General features: G+C 39.5%; 1 protein-coding gene and 1 long non-coding RNA gene across 10 annotated transcripts in view; one reads left to right on the top strand and one right to left on the bottom strand.

Annotated features, from left to right (window-relative positions):
- The first annotated feature begins 336 nt into the window (after window positions 1-336).
- Rtp2 (receptor transporter protein 2) lies at window positions 337-3,823 on the top strand. Its single transcript, XM_090343693.1, has 2 exons — window positions 337-500; window positions 3,310-3,823. Exons 1-2 carry the CDS (start codon window positions 337-339, stop codon window positions 3,821-3,823), a joined length of 678 nt encoding a protein of 225 aa, XP_090199819.1.
- The window catches only part of LOC150069090 (uncharacterized), a 100,043-nt gene continuing 78,952 nt past the window's right edge, over window positions 2,168-23,258 (bottom strand). For 8 of the 9 annotated variants that reach the window (XR_016537398.1, XR_016537404.1, XR_016537405.1 and 5 more), the window contains 3 exons: window positions 4,536-4,632; window positions 3,280-3,472; window positions 2,168-2,438 (listed from right to left, as the gene is read on the bottom strand). This is a non-coding gene — a long non-coding RNA (uncharacterized LOC150069090). Of the gene's footprint in view, window positions 2,439-3,279; window positions 3,473-4,535; window positions 4,633-9,132; window positions 9,334-23,258 lie in introns of all 9 variants that reach the window. The other variant, XR_016537407.1, reaches the window with a different exon arrangement.

The following is a 23,258-nucleotide window of genomic DNA, read 5'->3' as shown; positions in this document are numbered from 1 at the left end:
AGTGGGACCACTGGCTAGCCCTTACTTCCTAGTGTATCTCGAGGTCCAGAATACTAGCTCTGGGCCTCCCACCCTGCTTACTCCACTTATGCAACCTTGTCTCTTCAGCCTAGCTTAGGACCTGGACTTTCCCCTTGGGGCTTCTCTCCTCCCCAAACTCACATCTCTCATGGCAGGGCACCTGGCTGCCATAGCAACAGATTCTAGGGCAACAAAGGCAGTAACTGTGTTTTGTGGATGGGGATTTTCACAAACTGCACTGCCCTACCTGTATCTGGCTTCTTTCTGGATTCTCACTCAGGCAGGGTACAGATTTCCATTTTTGCAGGCAGCACCATGTCTACCAGCCTGACGACTTGTGAGTGGAAGAAGGTCTTCTATGAGAAGATGGAGGTAGCAAAGCCAGCTGACAGCTGGGAACTCATCATAGATCCTAACCTCAAGCCAAATGAGCTGGCTCCTGGCTGGAAGCAGTATTTGGAGCAGCATGCCTCAGGCAGGTAAGAGGCCCAGTGGGAGAGGGCTACACAAAGAGCCCCTAGTCACAGCCCTGGGATGCCTTCCAAAGAGGATCAGAGCATGGGCTTGCAGTTAGTCCCCCAGTGTCAGCCCTGGAAGAGCAAAGACTGCCAGGAGGGTCACAGAGGCCTTGGTTCTAACCATAGCTATCTTGTGTACTCCTATATGACCCTAGCCAAGTTCTATTCCATCTTTGGTCTTGGTTCTCTACATTCAGTGATGAGCTACTGCACCTGATGTTGAAGCAGTAAGGAGACGAGTACAGCACAATGGAAGAGCATCGTGCTTGGAGGCAGGCAGACCTATGCTTGGGGCCTGGGTTTGTTTATGCAGTCCGTTAAAGGCAATTTGAACACAAAATGCTCTAGTCACCAGCTGAGAGATAGAACATACTTCTGCAAAAGTGGGTATGTCCCTTTCCCTGCCTTGTTCTCAGATCAAACCTTGCAAAATGAGAGGCTCGTCCTAGATTATCACTCAAAGCTTTTTCACCTCTATCAGTGACCAAAAAACTTAGCTTTAAGCAGGGCTTCCTTTTTGTCCTTAGGCCCACAGCCCTGTTTTCTAAGGGCTCTCTCCACCTTCCCAACTGCCAGGTGATCTTGAGGCACACCTGCTTCACCTTCTTTTGGATTGCAATTTGGGACTGAGGCCAGGCATTCCCTACCCAAACTGACTCAGGCTCACCTACAAGACCTCCACAGTCTTCAGGGGCCTTTGGCTTAAGGAGGCATAAGCAGCTGTGCCTTGGAGGTATGGGCTATACATGGATGTGGAGTCTGTATTATTCAGAAATGTATGTATATGTATATAGCCTCTCATGATGCAAAACAGTGCTGAATGGGAAGAGAGAGATTATGGGTTGGGAGATTATGTTGTGCTCTTTGTTTCAAGACTTGTTTTCAATGTACATTAGATTCAACCCATCTTGATGAAAACCAGAGCTGGGCACTGGCTCTAACTGTATGTACTATTCTCTCTCTCTCTCTCTCTCTCTCTCTCTCTCTCTCTCTCTCTCTCTCTCTCTCTCTCTCTCCTTTCTGTGTGTGTGCGTGTGTGTGTGTGTGTGTGTGTGTGTGTGTGTGTGTGTGTAGTGCTGGGGACTGAATTCAGGGCCTTGCAATTACTAGGCAGGACTGAGCCACACCTCCACTCTTTTTGTTCATTGGTTATTTTCAAAGTAAGATTCAACTTTATATTTGGGCTGCAATTCTCTAACTTGTGCTTCCCCATGTCACTGAAGGTGAGTCATGTACTACTTCATGCAATCATGGGTTTCCCCAAAGCACAGATAATAGTCAAAAGCTACCACTCACCCATTGGTAGAGATGGAGTCTCATAAAAGACTTTTTGTCTGGGCCGGTCATTCCATTCTCTGCTTACCAAGAAGCTAAGATGACATGTTTGAGCTACTTCACCCAGATTATGATTTTTAATTTCTTGCTCACCCAGATCTCATGTTTTTACATTTACAATCTGAAATGTGGCTTTCAAGAAAGGAAATAAGTCTGAACTGATTTATTTTAAAAGATGGAGAAGCCTGAAAGTGTGAAGCAGCTAAACTACCTGAAGGAAGGGAGGGGTGTAAAAGCTGTAAACTTGGGTGTGGGGCTGAATGAGTTTTTGCCATTAAGTAAGAGACATCAAGAAGGTCACAAAAGTATTTATTACATGGTAAAACTTTGCCATGAGAAAGAAATCATTTCAGTACATCTACAGTCATCTTCAGAGGCAGGAGAGCGGGTACACGCCAGTCACAAACACACTCAGGGATGGTCAGAGGTGAACACAATTGGGTCAGAGGTAGTCTGACAGCTCATTGTATTAAGATTGGTTAGTTGAAGCCTTCTTATAGAAAATCATTGACAATTGGCAAGTAGTCAGATCTCTTGTTCACTTCTTCTTGGCTTCCAAAATGACTGCAAAGTAACCACAGGATAGAATGGCTCAGAGAAAAGGACATAGATACAAAATGGAAGGAGTCTAGAATGCCTAGCCTTTATTCTGCTCTTGGGTAATCTGTGAGCCCACAATGTTTCTCAGCAGAGAAACTCAACCACAAAAGCTCACTGGAGCTCAAGGGGTACAGGTTAGACAACACTGCATGTGTGTTAGTAAGTGGGTGGTCTGTGAGAGGAGTGGAAAGACTAGGGACCCAAGACCACTTTTTCCTTCCTCACTAACAAGGCTAGAGTGGACTCAAGAGGTGAGCTGTCAGTGGACAGGAACTTGTTCCTTGTGAAGGCAGAGGGGCCATATTTGGTAGTCTGTGTGTCACTGCCCATCAATCTTAACGATAGTCTAAGGATCGACAGTGGTACTAGGATTTGTGCTTCGCATGTCTTCTCCTCAGATTAAATGAGATGCATGTCAGATGGTGGGTTTCATCCCCCTTATTCAGAACCACAGGAGGGCTCAGCAGAAGGCCATTCACTGCATTGCTCAGATGAGAAATGAGGCTCAGAGATGGGGAGTGACCTGTGCAGGGTCCAGGTGCAAGCCTGGCACGTGTGAGGCTTACAATTGCTGAGGCTGCAGAAAGGCATGGGAAGCACTGCTGGTTGCCAGGTGGGCCCAGGGCCAGGCTTCTGAGGCTGCTCTGGTCCCCAGAGGGTTCACCAAGAGGCTGTGGTTAGCAGTCTGCCTTGGAGCACTAATGAACTCGAAGACTGGTAAACAGTGGACTTCTATTTCCAGGGTCAGGTACATAAGCCTTTCCTTTTTGTGCTCCCCAGGGAAGGCTATTATTGGGAGACTCACCTTCTCCAATCTTCCTTCCCCTCTCTGCAGGTTCCACTGCTCCTGGTGCTGGCACACCTGGCAGTCGGCCAGTGTGGTCATCCTCTTCCACATGCACCTGGACCGGGCCCAGCGCATAGGCTCGGTGCGCATGCGTGTCTTCAAGCAGCTGTGCTACGAGTGCGGCACGGCACGGCTGGACGAGTCGAGCATGCTGGAAGAGAACATCGAAAGCCTGGTGGACAACCTCATCACCAGCCTGCGCGAGCAGTGCTATGAAGAGGATGGGGGCCAGTACCGCATCCACGTGGCCAGCCGCCCGAACAGCGGGTCTCACCGCGCTGAGTTCTGCGAGGCCTGCCAGGAGGGCATCGTGCACTGGAAGCCCAGTGAGAAGCTGCTGGAGGAGGAGGCCACCACCTACACCTCGGAGGCCTCCAAGCTGAAAGCCCAGGCCGGCTGCGGCTACAACTTTTTCTCCCTTCGCTGGTGCCTCCTCTGGGGCTCCCTCTGCCTACTCATCGTCTACTTTCAGTTTTCACTCCGAGGCTCTGCCTTTCTTTAGTGGAGCTGGTCAGCCACTGGGAAAGACGGCATATGGAGTTGAGCGTTAGAAAGACTCGGTCTGCTACACACTCAATATATGTCCTGGACAACTCAGTTTAGTCCTCTGAAAATGAGGGATCCTTTCGTTAAATTGCACAGGGATTAGGAGAAAGGCAAAGGGTCTAATGGAGGTTTTGGAGTTGGCTAGTTTCTGCGTTGGTGCCGTGTCCACAAGCCTTCTTTTGCCCTATTTCCATATCTGATACAATGTTAGGACTCTTAGGCTTACTCTCTCTGTGCTGTGCCTCATTCTCATGCACGTCTTCATTCCTGACTATCCTGCCATGCCTCTCCATGGAGACCTCACTCATCTGTCTCCTGTGCTTAAGGACAGTCACCAGATCCCCTCCTGAGGACCCTTCTGTCATTCTAAACGCCCATGCTTTGCTTCAGTGCTAGGGGCCATTTGGTTTTGATTGTTTAGAAGCACTGCATTTCAATTAAATTAAAATGAAATAAAATAAACTGCTTCTCAGTCATGCCAGGCTGAGTTGGGCTGGTAGAGTGTGTACCTGTGCAGGACCATTGATCAACTGTGAAAACACAGGAATCAAATGCCCACCTCCACCCCCTCCCCTCCACCTCCCACCCCCCACCTAGGACTGCCCACTTCATGCTGTAGCCACCACCCTCAGAAGCCTCAGGGGACAGGAGGGGACAGTATCACTTACTAAAATTGAGGTTTGTGAGTCTTGAGGTAGACGGGTTCATATTATGTGAAGGTCATGTCTCTGAGGATCAGTAAAGCTGACGTATTGGAGGTGAGAGCTGTGAGGACATGTGAGCAAAGAAGCTAAAATGAGGTCTGCAGAAAATTCCAGAAATTAAACATGTTCTACTCCACTCCTCTTCCACTAACTTATTTAACTAGAATAATCTGTTTCTACTAGATTCCAACTCTTACTATGTAAGTTTTATGTAAGTTTTATTCTTCAAATCAAGTTTCTCAAAGGTCAATTAAGATTAATCTCTACCTCATTTCTTTCTTAATCTGTGGAAATTGCATTTATATATCCCCCAAACTGCCTCTTAGTATTCTGCTGAGCCACTGGCTACTTTTTACTCTATATTGCTACATTTCATGCTCCTTAAGTACTGTATTACAGCACCTGCTCTTTGTGGTTTCCTCTCCCCCCTCCATAGTAGCAGTCTCTATTCATTTTTTTAACTACATATAAGCTCCAAGTCTATTTTTGCTTTTTTTGAGACATTCTTGCTATGTGGCCCAGACCAGTTTTGAACCTCAATCATTTTTCCACCATCCTCCTGAGTGCTGATGTTCCTGGTCTTCATAGCTCTTCTAATCAGTCCCATTGAGCTCCAGACCCACAGGTCAATTATCCAAACCACTGAGACTACCCTTTTAAAGTAGAAGTTCAAAGCTCATCCAAACTTGCTTAGAAGTCCAATATTATTCTTTTGTCTTTCTTCCTTTTTTCTATGAGTTATAGGGCTTGATCTTGGCTGTCCCTGAACTCTTCAGCTCAAGACTACCACCCCACCCTTGAGCCAAGCCCCACTTCCCTTTTTTTAGAGGTTAACTGGAGATAAGTCTCAGGTCCTTTTTGTACCTAGGCTGACTTTGAACCATGATCCTCAGATCTCAGCCTCCAGAGTAGCTAAGATTACAGGCATGAGCCACAGTGCTCAGCTTTCTTCATTTTCTTACTCTACTCCACATTGTATAATTACCATGTCATGTCTTCCTAAGAGTCTGGGGCTGGCCTGTCCCTCCCTTCCTCCCTTTTCTTCCTGCTTACTGCTGCCTAAAGTTAGTCGTTTACTATCTCTTGCCTTAGCAACTGCCTTAATAATATTTATACCTATAGCTTCTCCCCTCACCATCTACATCCACTTGGCCACTACGTAGTGCTTTACTAATGATCAGATAGGACCTATACACTCCCTTTAGACTCATCCAGAACATCTTTCTGCTAAGAGATGAAGTAGTTACCTTAGCCAGGTAAACTTCATGTCCCAGATGATTCAGAGTCCTTTGGATTGCAGACTTTGATCAGGGTCAAGCTAATATTCTTCTGTGATTCAGTTTCCCTGAGATTCTGTGTCCAACTTGTTTTGTTTTCTTTCAGCCTAGGCTTTGAGCACTAGCTCCTCTATGAAGCCTTCTTTCACAGCCATGGACAATGTTAGGGTCTTAATATCTTAAGAACACATCTGCTACTGTTGGCTCATGTCTGTCCATCAATGCTAGTTTTCATCTTTCTGTCCTGTTACCAGGCACTAAGTAATTTTAGTCAGATGCAGTGTTCCCTATCCAGTTCAATATCCTCATCCAGAATGTGTATGTTTCATGTACTATGATTCATATTACCACAGATGGAAAGAAAATCTTGATTTCTAAGTGACTTTATGCTCTTCACTTTCATGTTTAATTTCTCCTCACACCAACAAGTCATGATTTAGACACTTCCATTATTCAATTATAGATAGGAAACCAAGACGTTCTGTAAGGCTTACAAGTTATTGTAAATGTGGTATGAGAGGCCAGACTCCCCAAAACTAAAGAACCAAGGCTGTGTGAGCTACATGATATGTAGTGATTCTCAGTTCAAGGACCATGTCAAGGAGTGTGGCATCTTGCCAAGAGGACGGAATTGACTCTCTTAACATCTGGACAACAGATGGGCTTTAGATCAGTATCTGAATATCAAAAAGCCTAGAAATAGAGATGTCTGAGAGTACAGAAACTGTCTGCTAGAATTACAAAAGTTTAGGAGAGAACTCTCATGGCACCTGGTACAAGATGAACTCAGGGTTCAAGTACCTTTGTGACTATAAAATGGAATGCATATTTATGCCCTACTTATTATAGGCACACTGTGATCTGTCAAGAGAAGCCTCTCAATTTTTTTACTTCTTCATATATCCTGTTATCTGCCTCTATGGTGTTAATGTCAGAAGGCAGTGTGCATTTTTCTGCTCATTTTCTACCAGTGAAAGTACAGCTTTCACTGATTTCCTAGTTGGTTAGTGATGAAAAGAATGGCAAGTTATACAAAGGAATGCTGTGCTGGAATTCCAGAAATCTGGGTACTAGTCCAACAATACAGTGGAATGAACCAAATCATTACTACCCTTGGAAAAAGATGGCATGGAGTATGTTCTTAGGAACACAATTGTATCTTATTGTGTATTCTAATCATAATTCAATATCTATATATTTATGTTTTCTTGGCTTATTCTAAGTTCAATAAGTATAAAGTATAAATAGTTCCTGATTTGGAACTACTGCAGCAGGTGGGGAGTCTAATGTATGCTAGCCAGTGCTGAACTTTTATAGAAGATACCCTGATCATACTGTGGAGACAGGTGTTTCCCTAGGAGGAAGAATAGTCATGTTTTTAAAGATCTGTAAAAGGTTTTTAAAGCCTTGGACTAAAAGGCAACTGGGTACACTCCATGCCAAGAAGAAGAAAGATCCAGAAGCAAAGCTTGTTTCATGTTTAGGAAACAGAAAACAAGTGCCAGAAGAAGGCAGAAGGATGAAGAGAGGGAAAGGGGGCCTTTAAAACTCCATATTGTCTCAGTGTCTATTAACCATTGTATTTTATTTCCTTTTGAGAATTATGTGTCCAACTCAGTTCTCCATTGGTTCATTAGGCTAGTTTCTTTCCTCCCCTTTTTTCTTTTGTGCTGGTCCTGGCATTTGTACTCAGGGCCTGGTTGTGGTTCCTGAGCTGATTTTTTCTTTTGTTTTGTTTTGCAGATTACCAGTTGAGCCACAGCTCCACTTCTGACATCTTGGTGCTTAACTGGAGATAAAAGTATTGCCAGAGTTGGCCTCAAAATGTGATCCTCAGATAGCAGCCTCCTGGATACCTAGGATTAAAGGCATTACTGCCAATTTTGGCTATTTGTTTTGCTGCTTAGTTGAGCTCTGTATGTGTTCTGGATATTATTCCTTGGTCAATTGATTAGTTATAGTTTGTCTCTTTGTTTTTGGCAATTAGTTCTTATGTGTAGAAACTTAAAATTTAAGTTTAGTTTGTCAATTCATTTGTGGGGCAATTGGACTCTTATTCAGTTGTGCTTACAACTTTGAATTGTTTCCTATAGTAGTCTCAAAGCTTCAGATATTGATCTATCCATTTGGAAGTGGTGTGTGTATGTGCGTGTGTGCTAGCCCTGGGCTTGAACTTAGGGCCTGGATACTATCTCAGTGTGTTCTGCTAAAGGATGTTGCTTTATCATCACTTGAGCCACAACTCCATTTCCAGCTTTTTAAAGTAGTAAATAGAAGAAGTATCCCAAGCTTTCCTGCCTTTGAGCTGTAATTCTTAGATCTCAGGCTCCTGAGCAAATAGGACTTTGTGCATGCTAGGCCAGCACACTACCACTAGGCCACACTCCAGGCCCTAGAGTTGATTTTTATACAAGATGAGAGGTAGTATATACTGAGTGAAATACTGGGGTTGAATTTAAGACCTTCCTGTAGGAAATGGGGGAAGCCTAGGAAGAAATGTCTTTTTCCTGTTCTCTACTCCCAGTAAACCCCACAACTTCTATGTCACACCTTCGGTTCCTTTTGTTCACTGAAATGAAGACATTTCTCTCTACCAAACATCAGCCAATTCTCTGATATAGGATATCTTCCAATGGGAAAACTGAGTGTTCTCTGATTCAAGTTAATTCTGACTCTATTTACCAGGAGAATGGATTAGCTCTTATAAGTCCAGGGCTTAGTCACATTAAGAATGTCCCTGTCTCAGATACTGGCTAATGCACAGGTAAAGGACCATGCTTCTGATCATCTGATTCACACTGGGATTTACATAGCTTTTTTTTGGCTTCAATTTACTTGCTATAGTGGTTCTTAAGACTCACAGAAACACTTTAGTTATACAATACTGATAAAAGAGTTAGACAGAAGAAATGCAAAACAAATGCAGTAGTGGTGCTTCCATTATTTCCCATGGTACATTTCTCTCTAGGATTCTCTCTAGTATTCAGCTATGTAGAGGTCTTATATATCCTATTAATTTAACTTTTAATAAGTTTAATGATGGAGACATGATTGATTAAATCATTGGCCACTGATGGTCACTATAAACTTCATCCCTCTCTGCCCATCCTAGAGGTTAAAAAGTGGGGCTGAAAGTCACAACCATCTAATCATGCCAACACTTTTTCAGTTAAATCCCTGTCTTGGATCTCTTAGCAGTTTCCCAGCCACTACTCCTAGTAAAGTTATAGCCACTAGGTAAAGTATGTGATATTCCATCCCCAATTAACCAGCAAAAATCTTACCTGGAGGTATAGTTCAAGTTGTAGAATACCATTTATAAGCACCCTGAGTTCAAGCTGTGGTATCAATACTCTATCATTTCATATATTCAAGGACTTTAGGAGTAGTATACCAGTGAATGAAGAGAGAATATACCAAGCTACTGCAAGCTTGGGAATGTTAGTGTTGTGCTAGCAAGGAAGAAGTGGTGTTTTCTGCTTAGTCTAAAAGAGAAATTTTAGATTAGTTCATAATCTTTTCATGACTGCCACTGTATCTGCCATTTCCTAACATTTTAGCCATGTTGCTATTAAGCTTCAATGAATTCCAGAAAAGAGCTGTTTCCTGAAAATAATTGGTATAGACTTGAAAAGTCTAAAGTGATCTTTAAATAATTATTTCATTAAAATTAGTATTTTGTATTCATATAACAGTACCAGTAAAGAGTTCTTCTCCTTGCTACAGCAGGCTACAAAGCTGTTCCCTACTATCTATAGTTTCCTTTCCCTCAAGTCACAGGATTACAGCTGGCTGCCTGGTCTTGCATTACAGATTACTTACCCCAGACTCTTGCAGCTTAGCTGTGGTGATACCACTGAGTACTGGATATTTACACAGTAGTTATGTGTTATTAAGGAGAACTGACTTCAAGATATAGCATTTAAACAGATGAGTGGATTAAAAAACTGTGATACCTATACACAATGAAATTTTTACAAACCCATCAGAAAGAATATGTCATTTGCAGGGAAATGGATTAACCTAGAGCAAATCAAGTTATATAAGCCAACCTAAGAGAGACAAATGGCATGTTTTCTCTCCATGTGTGGAAGCTAGATCTAAAACATAACAAGACGTGGTATATTATACAAGATTCTAGACACAGTGAGATATTCTTAGGGGAGAAACACAAAGGTACAATGCCTATGTGCCTCTGATTAGAGTATAAAATATTATGTATCCCAGGAAATGGGAACAAGATTTTTTTCTTTATTGCTTTCTGTTCTTTTTGTCTTGTTTGCTGGTTTATCTGTCTTTAGGGGGATAAGAGGGGAACAGTAATGGAAAGGCAAAGTGTGAACAAATGCAGCAGTGGTACTTACCAGACACTATATTTAAACTGGACTATACAACTTGTGGGTGAGAATGGGAGGGAAAAACTGGAAGATAGCAAGGGAAGGAGAGACATTGTCCAAAAAGAAATGTACTCATTACCTGACTTACATAACTGTAACCCATTTATACATCACCTTTATAATAAAAACAAAAATTAAAAGTTAAGCAGTTGTACTCATTGGAAACTAAGTTGAAATTGAAATATACAATTTTTGAAAGGAGACTGTAGGAAAAAGTTGGGAGGGATCAAGGGAAGGGATGACATAGTCCAAAAAGTAATGTACTCATTACCTGTTTTAGCACATCACTTCTGTACATTTCCTTTATAATAAAAAAATTTAAACAAAAACTTTAAGAAAATATAGCATATTTAGGTCATCTACTGGTTTAACAAATTATCTTAGAATTCAGAGACATAAAATAATCGCAATGTTTTTCCTGTCTCTTGTGGTTGCTGTGGATTGGGAGCACATGCAATTACTGCTGACTCAATCTTACACAGAGCTGCAAGCAGATAGTGGCAGAAGGAGAAACCATCTATTGCATGCTGAGAGTAACCCTTCTTTCATGAGGTCTTGAAACTTCTCCATGTGATCTATTGGGTTTATTCTCAATGTGGTCAACTTAGTTACCACCTAAATATATAGTTATTTGTCAGAATAGCACCTAAATATATAGTTACTTGTCAGAAGAGCCTAAAGATCTCACCTTTGTCTATCTATCTATCTAGTGTGTAGAGAGAGAGAGAGAGAGAGAGAGAGAGAGAGAGAGAGAGAGAGAGAGAGAGAGAGAGAGAGAGAGGAGAGAGAGAGAGAGAGAACTGGGGCTTGAACTGACATTCTGGGTACTTTGTCCTCCTTAAGGCTGAGGCTGATTCTTAGTTGCTTGAGCCAGAGCTCCACATCTGGCCTCTTGACTGTTATTAAAGACAGAGTCTTTAAGACTTTCACACCTGGGCTGGATTCAAACAGTAATCCTTAGATCTTAAGTCTCCTGAGTAGCTATGATTATAGGTATGAGTCACCAGTGACTAGCTTAGTTAAGATTATTACTATTTTTGAAACATATAATTTCTCATAGTCATGGTTCTTATATTCTTCAATTTTATCATTTTTTTTGCCAGTCCTGGGGCTTGAACTCAGGGCCTGAGTACTGCCGTTGGGCATTCTCAAGGCTAGAGCTCTACCGCTTGAGCCATAGCACTACTGTCAGCTTTTTCTATGTATATGGTACCAAGGAATCAAACCTAGGTTTACGTGCATGCTAGGCAAGCACTCTATCACTAGGCCAAACTCCTAGCCTATTTTTTATCTTTTGATTGTGCTGCCATCGTAGAGCATGAAATCAAGACAAGAATCAAGATAGAAGTAACCCTGGCACCTAATATAATTAGTGCCTTAGCATCCATCCCAACACTATCAAGCTGCTACTTTATGTAAGGTAAAAACAAGCTTCTTTGTCATGCCACTGCTATTTTGTTTTTATCACTTGTAGTTTGATCTAACTACAATGTATTCATTAGACTCTTCCTCCAGGGTATCGATTTGTAAATCGAGATAAAGTCACATAGCATTCTAGGTTGTTTCTGAAGCCTTCAATGATCTCAAATCTACTGGTCTCTAAGCCTGCAATTCATCCTTCAGCTGAATCCACCATTTTTTTTAAGAAGCTGTCTCTGACCCCATGAGATGGAAATAAAGACATGAGAACCTAGTAGGTTCTAACAAACTATGGCCTCGGAGAATTTATCTTGCTTTTCTTGCCAGCAGCTCACACACCTGCTGCTGTTTCTTATGGAAATTAGCATTTTACATAATCCTCTTTAACTATTTTCTAGTGTATTTATTTCAGAGTCTTAGTGATCAATAATATAGTTCAGTATTTTCTTCTTCTTATACTATCTGCATGCTGGTAAGAATTTTGTGTTTATAATTTTTTATTCTTTTTCTTGAAGCACTACCTCCATGCCAAATTTTATTAGTTTCGCTTGTTTGTGGAATATATAAAATTGGAAATGTACTTGAGAGCAAGTACTGTTTGATAGGAGATGGGCATGGATGCCTGTAGACAGATGGAACCCAAAGAACAGTATGGCAGGCTCGCATCATTCAGGTATATACAAACTCAAATGTGTGTATACATGCTTTCTGAAGACTGGAGCATCCATGGGAGATGAGACAATGGTGTAACCTCATTGAAAAACTAACAGTTTGATAGAATGAGTATCAGGAAACAGTAGGTAGGAGATAACCAATGGGGAGAGGATAAACAAACGAAGATAGGAAGGTGGTCAAATTTTGTCTAATATTCAGTGTAAGGAGGGCACCAGTGGCTCATGTCTATAATCCTAGCTATTGGAGGTTGAGATCTGAGGATCATGATTTGAAGCCAGTCCAAGCATAAAAGTCCTTGTGAAACTTTTATCTTCAATTAGCCACTCAAAAACTGGAAGTGGCACTGTGCCTCAAGTGGTAGAGTGCTAGTCTTGAGTACAAAGATGTACAAGGCAGTGATCAGGCACTGAATTCAAGTCCCACAAGTGACCAAAATATAGTTAATACTCAGTGTATATATATGAAAATGGATACTGTCATTTGCAGGAAATTAAATGGACCCATAAAATAGTGTTAAAGTGAATTAAGTCAGGCTTAGAGAAATAAGTAACACAGGTTTCTTTCATGTAAATAGATATGTTATATAAAAAGGTATGTGCATATATACAACATTAGCTCACTTAAGTTTCCTATAAACTCAGTGGAAGATTCTAAAGGTGTAACTCCTTTGAACAATTAATGAACCATTTAACAAATACCAAGGATCTGAAATGCCTTTTCTTGGTGAAGGGAGAAAAGAGAAGGAGAGAAGATGAAATGGAGGTCAAATGCAGTAATTTTATTTAACATACTTATGTAAAAATGGAACTACATAATTTGAGGGACAAAGAAAGATGTAGGCGAATATGAAAGGTGTGGTAAAGATCAAGATGCATTATACTCATTGTGACAGAGAGAATTGAAACTCTTTTGCACAATTACTTAAAAGAAAAAAAAATGAATTCAATTCCTTCTACCCAAAGATGTACAGTGACATGTTATTTTGTATATGTTATCTACATCTAGGTGACAAAAACAAACATTTCTTTACAACAAAAAGCTGAAAAAAAAACCTTGCAAGCAAACAGGCTGGACTAGTAATATGTATATTTAATTAAAATTGTGAGATAAAAGTCATTTCATATTAATCAAAAAAACTCTAAAGGAATAAACATTTCAAAAAATCCAACTTTGTCAAATAAGCACTACTGGCCTTAAAAACACAAACATCCAGGTATTGGTGCTCATGCCTCTATTCCTAGCTGACAACAGAGGATTGCTGTGTAAAGCCAGCCCAGATAGTAAAGTCCATGGGATTTATATATTTGGTTATGGGAAAACTGGAAATGGCACTGTGGCTCAAAGTGCTATAGAGTGCTAACCTTGAGCAAACAAAGTTAGGAACAGGGCGGCCCAGGACTTGGGTTCATACCCCACAACTGACAACAAACAAACAAACAAACAAACACATAGGCCCTGGGCAAAATGATACTTTGAGATTTCAATACCTAATTATATCATTGCAAGCAAAAGTATACTATCAGACATAATGTAGTAAAATTAGACATTAATAACAAAAGAAACCAGAGAAAATATTCAAACTCATGGAGACTGAACAGTACTTTGTTGAATGACCTGTAGATTATCAAAGAAGTAAGAGAGGAAATGTAAAAGTTCCTAGAATCTAATAAAAAAGAACAACATAACAGAAATTTTGAGGCACAACAAAGGTGGTTCTCTAAATGGGAAGGTTATAGCTATAATGCTTATATCAATATAACGAAGAGGTAGAAATAAAGAGGCAGAAATAATAAACATTTAAAGAAGAAATAAATGAACTAGAGGCTAAAAAAACTATACAAAGAATCAAACAAAACATTCTTCGAAAAAACATAAAATAAGCCCTTAGCAAACTGAGCCAAGATGATATAAACTGTTTTAGGAGAATAATGCGATCTAATGAAAATGAAATAACAAAGAACGTACCAATGAAGGAAAATCAAGACTTCAAAGATTCACAAATGAATTACTGAATACCTTTAAGAAAGAACAAACATCAGTTTCCCAAGCTTTTTTTAAAAAATGAAATATGTTGTGAGGTATTACTAGCAAAGTCATTCTACGAAGCCAGAATTATACTGATATCAAAACTGTACCAAAAATCAACAAAAAGTACAGACCAATCTTTTAGAACAGAGAGGGAATATTCCTTAGTAAAATATTGACTAACTGAATTCAACAATAAAAAAAATCACTACAATAAATTTGGTTTCATTCCAGGGAAGTGATGCTGGTTCAATATATAAAAAGCTCCAGGACCGACAAACAAACAAAAACACTGTAGTGAGGCAATTTTAGAAAGTTGAAATAAAAGAACTTCCAATAAAGATTATGTATCCAGAAAAAATATGCTTCACCAATAACAGGAGTAGAGAAGATACTTAGAAATGAGTTAAAAATGAAATAAATTTGTGAGTGGTAGTGGAAAATGACACCAGAAGAAAAACTGGACCAGCCCAAACAAACTGTAAATGCGTAGGTAAATATCAGAAAACATTTCTCTTATTTTCTTTATCATTCTAAACTGTTGTAAACAAAAGACATAACTTCTTAGAGGTTAAGATTATACAACTGTCACAAATGAGTCACATATAATAAAAACATACTTGTAAATTCAACAAAGCAAATAACATGGCAATCTCTTGAAAGCTCCAACTACCCAAAACCTACAAAAGAAATAACTAAATAAAATAAACATTTAATCCATTTTTAGTTAAAGTGGTTTCCCAAATCCTATAGACCAAATGCTTTGCATGGAGAATTGTCAGTCAAACTGAGAAAAAGTAAATTGAATATAAAATAATTTTTGTAGTAAATGATGTCACACTAGTTGGATCTCTGTCTCTCTTATGTAAAAATGAATTCAAAATAGAAACCACTAAGCTAAAAATTTTCAATGAAAAGATTTGAAGGTATTTCATATGCTTGCCTATTTTAATCTGAAACCATAATTATTAAATGCTGAATAATTTTATAGCAATAAACGATATCAGACTAACTGAACATATAGTTAGAAAAGAGAAATCTGTGACTCACGTTTATACAAAAAAAAAGTGAGTTCACAGCCCATTGGAGTTCTAAACTTGAGTAATAAACTACAAAACTTCCAGTGAAAAGACTTGAAGAAACTTCATATCCCTATGTTAAAAAATAGTCCATTTCCAGCATAAAAGTACAATGTATACAAAAATCAGTAAATCAGTATTCAATAAGCCTCAAAAATAAAAACCAATAGGCAAGGTAAGAAATGTTTGTATTTCCAACATGCAGGGGTCTAAGGCAGAACAATTAAAAATTCATGGCAAGCCTAGGCTAAATAATAACTAGGCTAAATAACTCTAACTCAAAACAACAAACAAAGAAGGTTTTGTTAGACAATAGTACTATTTAAAAAATGAGATTAGAGTCGAGGAGTTTGGCCTAGCAGTAGAGTGCTTGCCTAGAATGCACATATACACCCATATACATAGAAAAAGCCCAAAGTGGTGCTGTGGCTCAAATGGTAGAGCTCCAGCCTTGAGAAAGCCCAAGGACAGTGCTCAGGCGATGAGATTACAAAAATCATCTCATGGACACCTAACATAGTATCAACAATGGGGAAGGAGGAAATATTAAAACTATGAGGAGTTGGTACAGATCCAAGAAGCCACACAGAAGAAAATCAAGGAGGAGCAAGGTGCCAGGTGGCTCACACCTATAATCCTAGTTACTCAGGAAGCTGAGATCTGAGGATTGCAGTTCAAAGCTAGTTTGGGCACTAATATCCATGGGACTCTTATCTCCAGTTAACCACCAGAAAACCAGAAGTGGCACTGTGGCTCAAGTGGTAATTTTAAGCTGAAGAGCTCAATGACCTACCCCCTCTTTCCCCCCCACCCCCGCAAAAAAAAGTCAAGGAGGAAAGAAACCCATTGAGGAGGACTATTGTGTTGGGTGATACACTGACAGCAGGAGAGGGACTAAGAAGTAAGCAAGTAAAATTAATATATTCCACCCAGAGATAAACTCAGTGATGAAAATAAACAAACAGAAAAAAAAGACAAGAGAAGTGGGCATGGTACACTGTGGGTGCCAGAATTGAGACAAGGACAGGAACCAAGGAGGTCTTATGCCCATTATGACTTCTCTAGAAATTCTTATTCTACGATTGAAGTTAAGGACCCTAAGTGAAGAGTCCCTACTTTTAAAGGAAACTTTACAGATGCTCCCCTACATCCAGTGACAGATTCCCCTAAACATTTTTGAGTAGTTACATATCAGTCTTTACCTCTAAAAAGTTAGAGAAAAAAAAAACTATTTAAAAGTAGTCTTATAACAGCCTTTCAGTTTATAAAGAATTGAGCAGTATATATTAGATTTTACATTGGAACAAGTATCTAATAAAGCAGAAGCACATTCAAACATTTTTATCCCTTAATTCAATACAAAAAAATAATCTATGTCAAAAGCAAAGCAAATCCCAACATAGGTGCTCTTTGCTTACTCTCAAATGAAACCACTATGTAAAACAATCTGCATGCAGAGCAAATTGCACATTACCCATCTGGACTGTAGCTATATGAAATATAAAAAATCTGAACAAATAATTATTTTATTTTGTGGTGCACAAGGGACACTGGAAAATGGAATGCCTCTGGGAACAAAGACCTTGCTCCCTTCTTTTACCCCAGCACAGCCAGATCTGGATTTCTCCCTCCCTCAACTACAATGAGGAGGCTTGGGTTTTTTTGCCCCCACCAAAGGCATCCCCAAGGGTGTGTCCAAAAAACAGGATCACTGGGAAAGTAGCTGCCTAGAAAATATTCTTTCTAGTGCTAGTTTCTCTCTTATCGAGGGGTCAAATTTATAGATTTCTAGAATTTTTCTCAGTTCCTTCATTAGCCTCAGTGTCTTACTTCAAGTAAAAAGCAAAAGAACACCTTTTCCTCATTCAAGTTTACCAAGCTGGCATCTTTACAGTTTACCACAAACTTTGCCTAAGGACTCTGATGACTTAGCAGTGTATCACCAAGGGTCACTGTGTTGTATTATCCAGAAAGCCTTGCTAACTGTGTTCTAAACATGTTCTGCTCTTGGTTACCTATGTCTAAGAGTAAAATGTCTGTTTGTTGGTGGCAAAAATACAGAGTATTTTCTAAAACTATGTGTTTGAATTCCAAGTTTGCTAAGAGTTATTTCAAAATACAAATTAAGGAAAAAAGTCAGTAATAAGATAAAGAAGTGAAAAGGAAAAGGAATGTCTTGAGTTTTTATAAGTCAGAACTTATAAAACAGTATAAAGACTTAGAAAAGGGAACTGAAGAAACAGAAAAATGGTTTTTTAGATAGAGAGGAATTGGAAGTAATAATTGTCTTAAATGTTGTTCCAAAATGGAAAAATTAAGAAACCACAGAATGGCCAAGTAGCAAGTGGTGGTGTATGGTAGGAAAACAGAGAAGTCACATTTTGAGAGTTTGAAGTGGGAGATTATTAGAAGGCCTGTGAATGGCAGATGGACTCATGTCACAAAGGTCTGCAGCCCCATGGGGCTTAACACTATTAGAAAACAGCCATACGAATCAGAGAAAAAAGAAACAACAAACCAGATCAACTCCAATGGAGAGCTGATAGGACAGGAGCATGAAGCATGTTCTAAAAATGGTACCTGACTTGGTTTGGACCTTAATAGGGTAACATAGGGGGCAGTGTCAGAAAGGACTTGAGAGTTTACAACCCAAGACTGGCAGGTTAGTAGTACCTATTGTCAAGTCCTTCTGCTGCCTCTAGGAATTCAGGCAGGCTCATCACCTGGGAGGTGGGATTTCCATGCTTCTACCGTGAAGACAAGATGGCTCCAGTTACACCCAACATTGTATCATCCACCATGTGATCAAGATGGCTCTAATTATAGAGTAAGCGTCCCTACTTCAGTGTAAGTAAGTAGCAGATGGTGGTGAGTATGTGTTGAATTTATGAGAGCACTTATAAAATGGCAAAACTATCATATAATTGTCCGTAAGATTTCCCCCTAAGGTCAAAATTAACATGCAGATGTAAAAGCATTGTTACTAATATGTCTGTGCTTCCCATGTATATAAGTCACTTTGGACACAAAGTTGAAAAATAAAAACAAAACAAAACAACAACAAAAAAAACAACCACCAAGCAAGCTTGGGTCCTTGTGTACCTCACCTTACAAAAGCATTTGCAAAGCTGTACATCTTAATTAGTATGCAATAAAAATAATTAAATTGTTTAAAAAGTTGTTATAAACAACTAAGATAACTACTCTTAAGGTTTTTGTCATTGCAGATTTAATCCTCTGTAGCATTCAAGTCAAATCCACAGAAAAGATCCTAATCAATTGCACAACAGCTATCTCTTAGGCAGTGACTCAGGAGCCTGTCAAAGCCATCTTTTCTGCTTGAAAGTTTAAAACCTGACTCTAAGACCCCTAACTCCTATTAACATAAGCAGGAAGTAGCCAGGAAAAAAAGAAAATGGCTCCCCCTTCCCCTTGCTTCTTGTGCTTTTCCAGAGTCAGGAATGACAAGTTATAAGCATTCAATTCCTACCTGACAGCCATATCTTACAAAATACCCGTGCTGCAAACCACACTGAAATCGTCTCCTCTCCCCTTGCTCTTCTACCTAGGGTCTTGGAAGAGAGTCTGAAAACAAGGCCATGTGTGATGTGGAAGCCCCTAATATTACTTTGTAATATTTGTAATGCTTAATATATTTCATTGTAAGGGGGATGTGCCATTTCCTTAAGCTATGCTGAAGAAGACTTGATCACCCTTTTCCAGGCTTCACTCCTGAATAAAGCCTGTTTTTGAGTTCACTTTCTCTTCTATCCTGACAACATCATGATTCAGTTTCCTTACAGTAAATGGCTGTTAGGAATTCAAAAACTCAAGCTGAAATACAGGAGAATATTCATCCATAAACATCTCTTAAGATTAAGGGACAAAAGTTATTGTAGAGGAAAACAAGTCAGGATACATTATGGAAAATGATAGCTGATGAAGGCAACTTAAAAGGTATTTAGAAAAATGGAAGCACTTATCTTTGTTTCTAGGAGCCAAGACACCTTTTCTTATGTTAAAGATTAGCATCTATTTGGTGGCAGGATCCATTCCTTCCTGAAAATGCCCCTAAAATAAAGAATAAACTAGAGCCAAGAACTTAGTAAATATAACATCAAGAGTGATTGAGAGAAAAGACAAATAACTATCTTTGAATAACTAAGTCAGGCCCTCTACCTTTATTGTTATAAATGCCTCCCGATGCCAAAGAGCTCTTTGTCTCTCCCTTTGAGAGTACCCATACTCAACACTCAACATGTTGCATGTGCTCCTGCCTTTCTGCTTGTCTGTCTGCTCATTTGTCTGTTTTCCTGTGTGCTTGCTTACTCTGCCAATTTTTTAAGAATTTATTAACATTGATTTTTACATCATATTTCAAATGACGTATTTAACAAACAAGTATTCAAGAAGGGAATCTCTATATACAATCACTGGCACTTAGATTTTAGAACATAATTTAACTTAGGCTGAGGGTTTGTATTTCATATATACATATTAATCTATGTAATAAAACATTATGTCTATAGAGTCATAAATTTTTATGTCTATGTAGTTGTGTTTACATTTCCAGTACCATGTCCATAGCACTGAGTATGCAAATATTGAGTCCTGTTTGTACTGTTTGGATCTAATAGCCACATGCCAAATATTCTTATTTTGACTTGTCCAGAAATTCTCTTTCTGTGATGGAAGTCAAGACCCTAAGTGAAGAGTCCCTACTTTTAGAGGGAAACTTTACAAGTCCTCACCTGCATCTGGTGACAGAAGGAATCAAGAAAAAGCTTGGCCTAGGAATCAGAAGCAATGTGGTTCGACTTAGAATCCCCTTTAGAATGCCTGAGGAAAAAAGGTTAGCCCCTATTGGGAGCTGGAGACACTCACTCATCCAGACATGACAATCATAGCATGGGCCAGTGTTGTCTATCTTCAAAGAGAGCTGAGAAGTGCAGTTTATTCATCCCTAGGAAGGAGTTCGAAGGCTATGCCCATTCTATTTCCTTTTTTCTCTTACAGAAGGACATTGTAACTTGAAGGTGATATGGGTGGTAAAACTCCCCCTTAAAATGTATTCTAAAAAGTGGATTTAAAAAGAGGGTTTAAAAAAAACTTTAATCTCTCTGTAATATAATTTGGCCTCAGTATAAGTTGACGTGTAAAATACTATAGTATAAAACTGGGTAAAGGCCAGGAGTTTGGCCTAGTGATTAAAGTGCTTGCCTAGCATGCACGGAGACCCGGGTTCGATTCCTTGGTACCACATACATACAAAAAAGCCAGAAGTGGTGCTCAGGCTCAAGTGGTAGAGCTCTAGCCTTGAGAAAGTCCAAGGACAGCGCTCAGGCCCTGAGCTCAAGCCCAGGACTGGCAAAAAAAAAAAAACTGGGTAAAAACAAAACAAAAACAAAAACACAAAACAGTAAGGGCCACTGGTCACATGGTTATAAATTTTAAGAAAATTCATAGGGGCTGAGAGCATGGACCAGTGGTTGAGTGCTTGCCTAGCATGCACACAGCCCTGGGTTCCTCAGTACCACATAAACAGAAAAAGCTGGAAGTGGTGTTGTGGCCCAAGTGGGAAAGAAAGAAAGAAAGAAAGAAAGAAAGAAAGAAAGAGAAAGAGAGAGAGAGAGAGAGAGAGAGAGAGAGAGAGAGAGAGAGAGGGGGGGGGGAGGGAGAGGGGGAGGGAGAGAGAAAGAAAGAAAGAAAGAAAGAAAGAAAGAAAGAAAGAAAGAAAGAAAGAAAGAAAGAAATTTCATAGAGATTATAGCACTGTGTAAGTTAAATGACCCTCTTGGCACAGGATGGGGAGTGGCTAGACCCTACTATGGACTTCTATTATCTTTCTTTGTTGTTGTTCTGGCTGCTATCCCTGAGCCTCTTTTTCATCAAAGTAAGCACTCTTACCACAGTGCTGGATTTTGAATGGTTAATTGGAAATAAGATTCTTGGGGGACTTTTCTGTCCAGACTGGCTTAGAATTGTGATGCTCAGATCTCTACCTCCTGAGTAACTAGGATTTCAGGCATGAGCCACCAGGGCTTACATTTATGAAATAACTGAGGAGAAGTGACTCTTTTTCCCTTTGGAAAACTGGTGTGGGCACTCTCCCTTCCACCAATTCTCTTTGTAGGCTCTGGAAACAAGCTCATCTAGGGAGTGTTCAAAGGCCTATTTGAATGCTAGTGTGCCTTGCTAAAAAAAAAAGTCACCTAAGCATATTCTGTTCTTAGTTTTCTTTGTGTAAGAATAGATATTGTTTTTAGAAAATTATTTTAAGGTTTTGTTTTTCTACCATGCATTTTGCAAAAATATGTCATTTACCATTTTACTAATTTTTAATTAGTAATAGTTACAGTGCTCACAATCTTAATTAGCATACTAAAGTGCTATGTACAATTAAAATAAATAAATTGCTTAGTTCTAAAACAGTGATAATGACAATTGTTAAAGTCTTTTTTTGTATTACAGACTTGATTCTCTGCAGCATTTACAGTCAGACCCACAGAAGGATAAATGGCACAGGTATTTATTGCTCAAACTTAACTTTTGTTCTTAGAAGTTCTAGGTAATAGCTACATTAAAAACTTTCTATTCATCTCTTCATTGCCCAAAATGGAAACAAAAGGGTCTATTGGCAGAGACTCTTGACAATCTGCCATTCACTCCCCTCCATCATGAGACTGAATGTACTAAGACACTTTGTCCCAGAGCAAGTAGCAAAACCTCCATCTGGGACATTTTTCTAGCAGAGAGAAAAGACCTACCAGACCTACCAGGACAAAGCTCATCTGGGCAATGTGGGATCATCAAAGGCAGTTGGGGAAAACTGCTCAGATAAAAGGAGATAATGTCAAATCCCGAATAAAGTCACACTGTGCTTGCCCTATAGAAAGCCCACAGAATGGGAGAAGATCTTCACTAGCCACACAACAGACAAGGGCCTCATACCTAAAATGTACCTACAACTCAAAAAATTGAATCCCTCAAAAACAAATTCTCAAAGAAACAACCATCCCATTAAAAGGTAGACTAAAGACTGAAAGAGAAACTTCTCTGAAGAGGAAATAACAATGGCCTATAGACACATGAAGAAATGCTTGACATATCTGGCCATACAAGAAATCCACCTCACTCCAGTTAGAATAGCCATGATCAAGAAATCTAATAACAAATGCTGGCAGGGATGTGGCCAGGAAGGATTGCTACTACACTGCTGGTGGGAGTATAAACTCATTCAACCACTCTGGAAAGTAGTATAGAGGTTTATCAAAAGACTAAACAGAACTCCCCTTTGACCCAGCAGTCCTTCTCCTTGGTATTTATCCAAATGTCCAGAAACAAGGGCATACTAAAGCTACTAGCACAATGATGTTCACTGCAGCATTATTTACCATAGCTAAGATATGGAATCAACTCAGATGCCCCTCAGTAGATTATTGGATCACGAAGATGTGGTACTTCTATACAATGCTGCTATCAGAAAGAATGACATTGCCCCATCCATAAGGAAATGGAAAGACTTGGAAAAAATCATATTAAGTGAAGTAAGCCAGTTACAAAGGAACATAGGCTCCATGGTTTCCTTTATTTGTAATAATACACATTTAGGATTTTCCTAAGAGAGGATTCACAGTAGCTCAAAAGCTGTGTACATAAAGTCGTACAGGATGAGCCTAAACAAAATGAACTCTAGGTTAATGAAACAAGAGGTTTATCCTTGTTACTGCTTCTGTAGTTACTTCTGTTCTCTTTTTTTTCCACTTGTGGTTAATCTCATGATTATCTGAATTAGTATGTTTATTTGAAATAGGT

This window comes from Megascapheus bottae, chromosome 1 (assembly GCF_031878675.1).
Source record: "Megascapheus bottae isolate mThoBot1 chromosome 1, mThoBot2.hap1, whole genome shotgun sequence".
Classification (NCBI taxonomy): domain Eukaryota; kingdom Metazoa; phylum Chordata; class Mammalia; order Rodentia; family Geomyidae; genus Megascapheus; species Megascapheus bottae.
Note: the sequence above shows the minus strand (reverse complement) of the source record. Positions and strands in the feature narration are given on the sequence as shown.

What these genes read in the sequence shown, in the direction of transcription:
- Rtp2 (XM_090343693.1), top strand. Translation starts at nt 337, where the DNA reads ATGTCTACCAGCCTGACGACTTGTGAGTGGAAGAAGGTCTTCTATGAG. An exon ending in GAGCAGCATGCCTCAGGCAG is followed by an intron (nt 501 to 3,309) that starts GTAAGAGGCCCA and finishes CCCTCTCTGCAG; the next exon opens with GTTCCACTGCTCCTGGTGCT.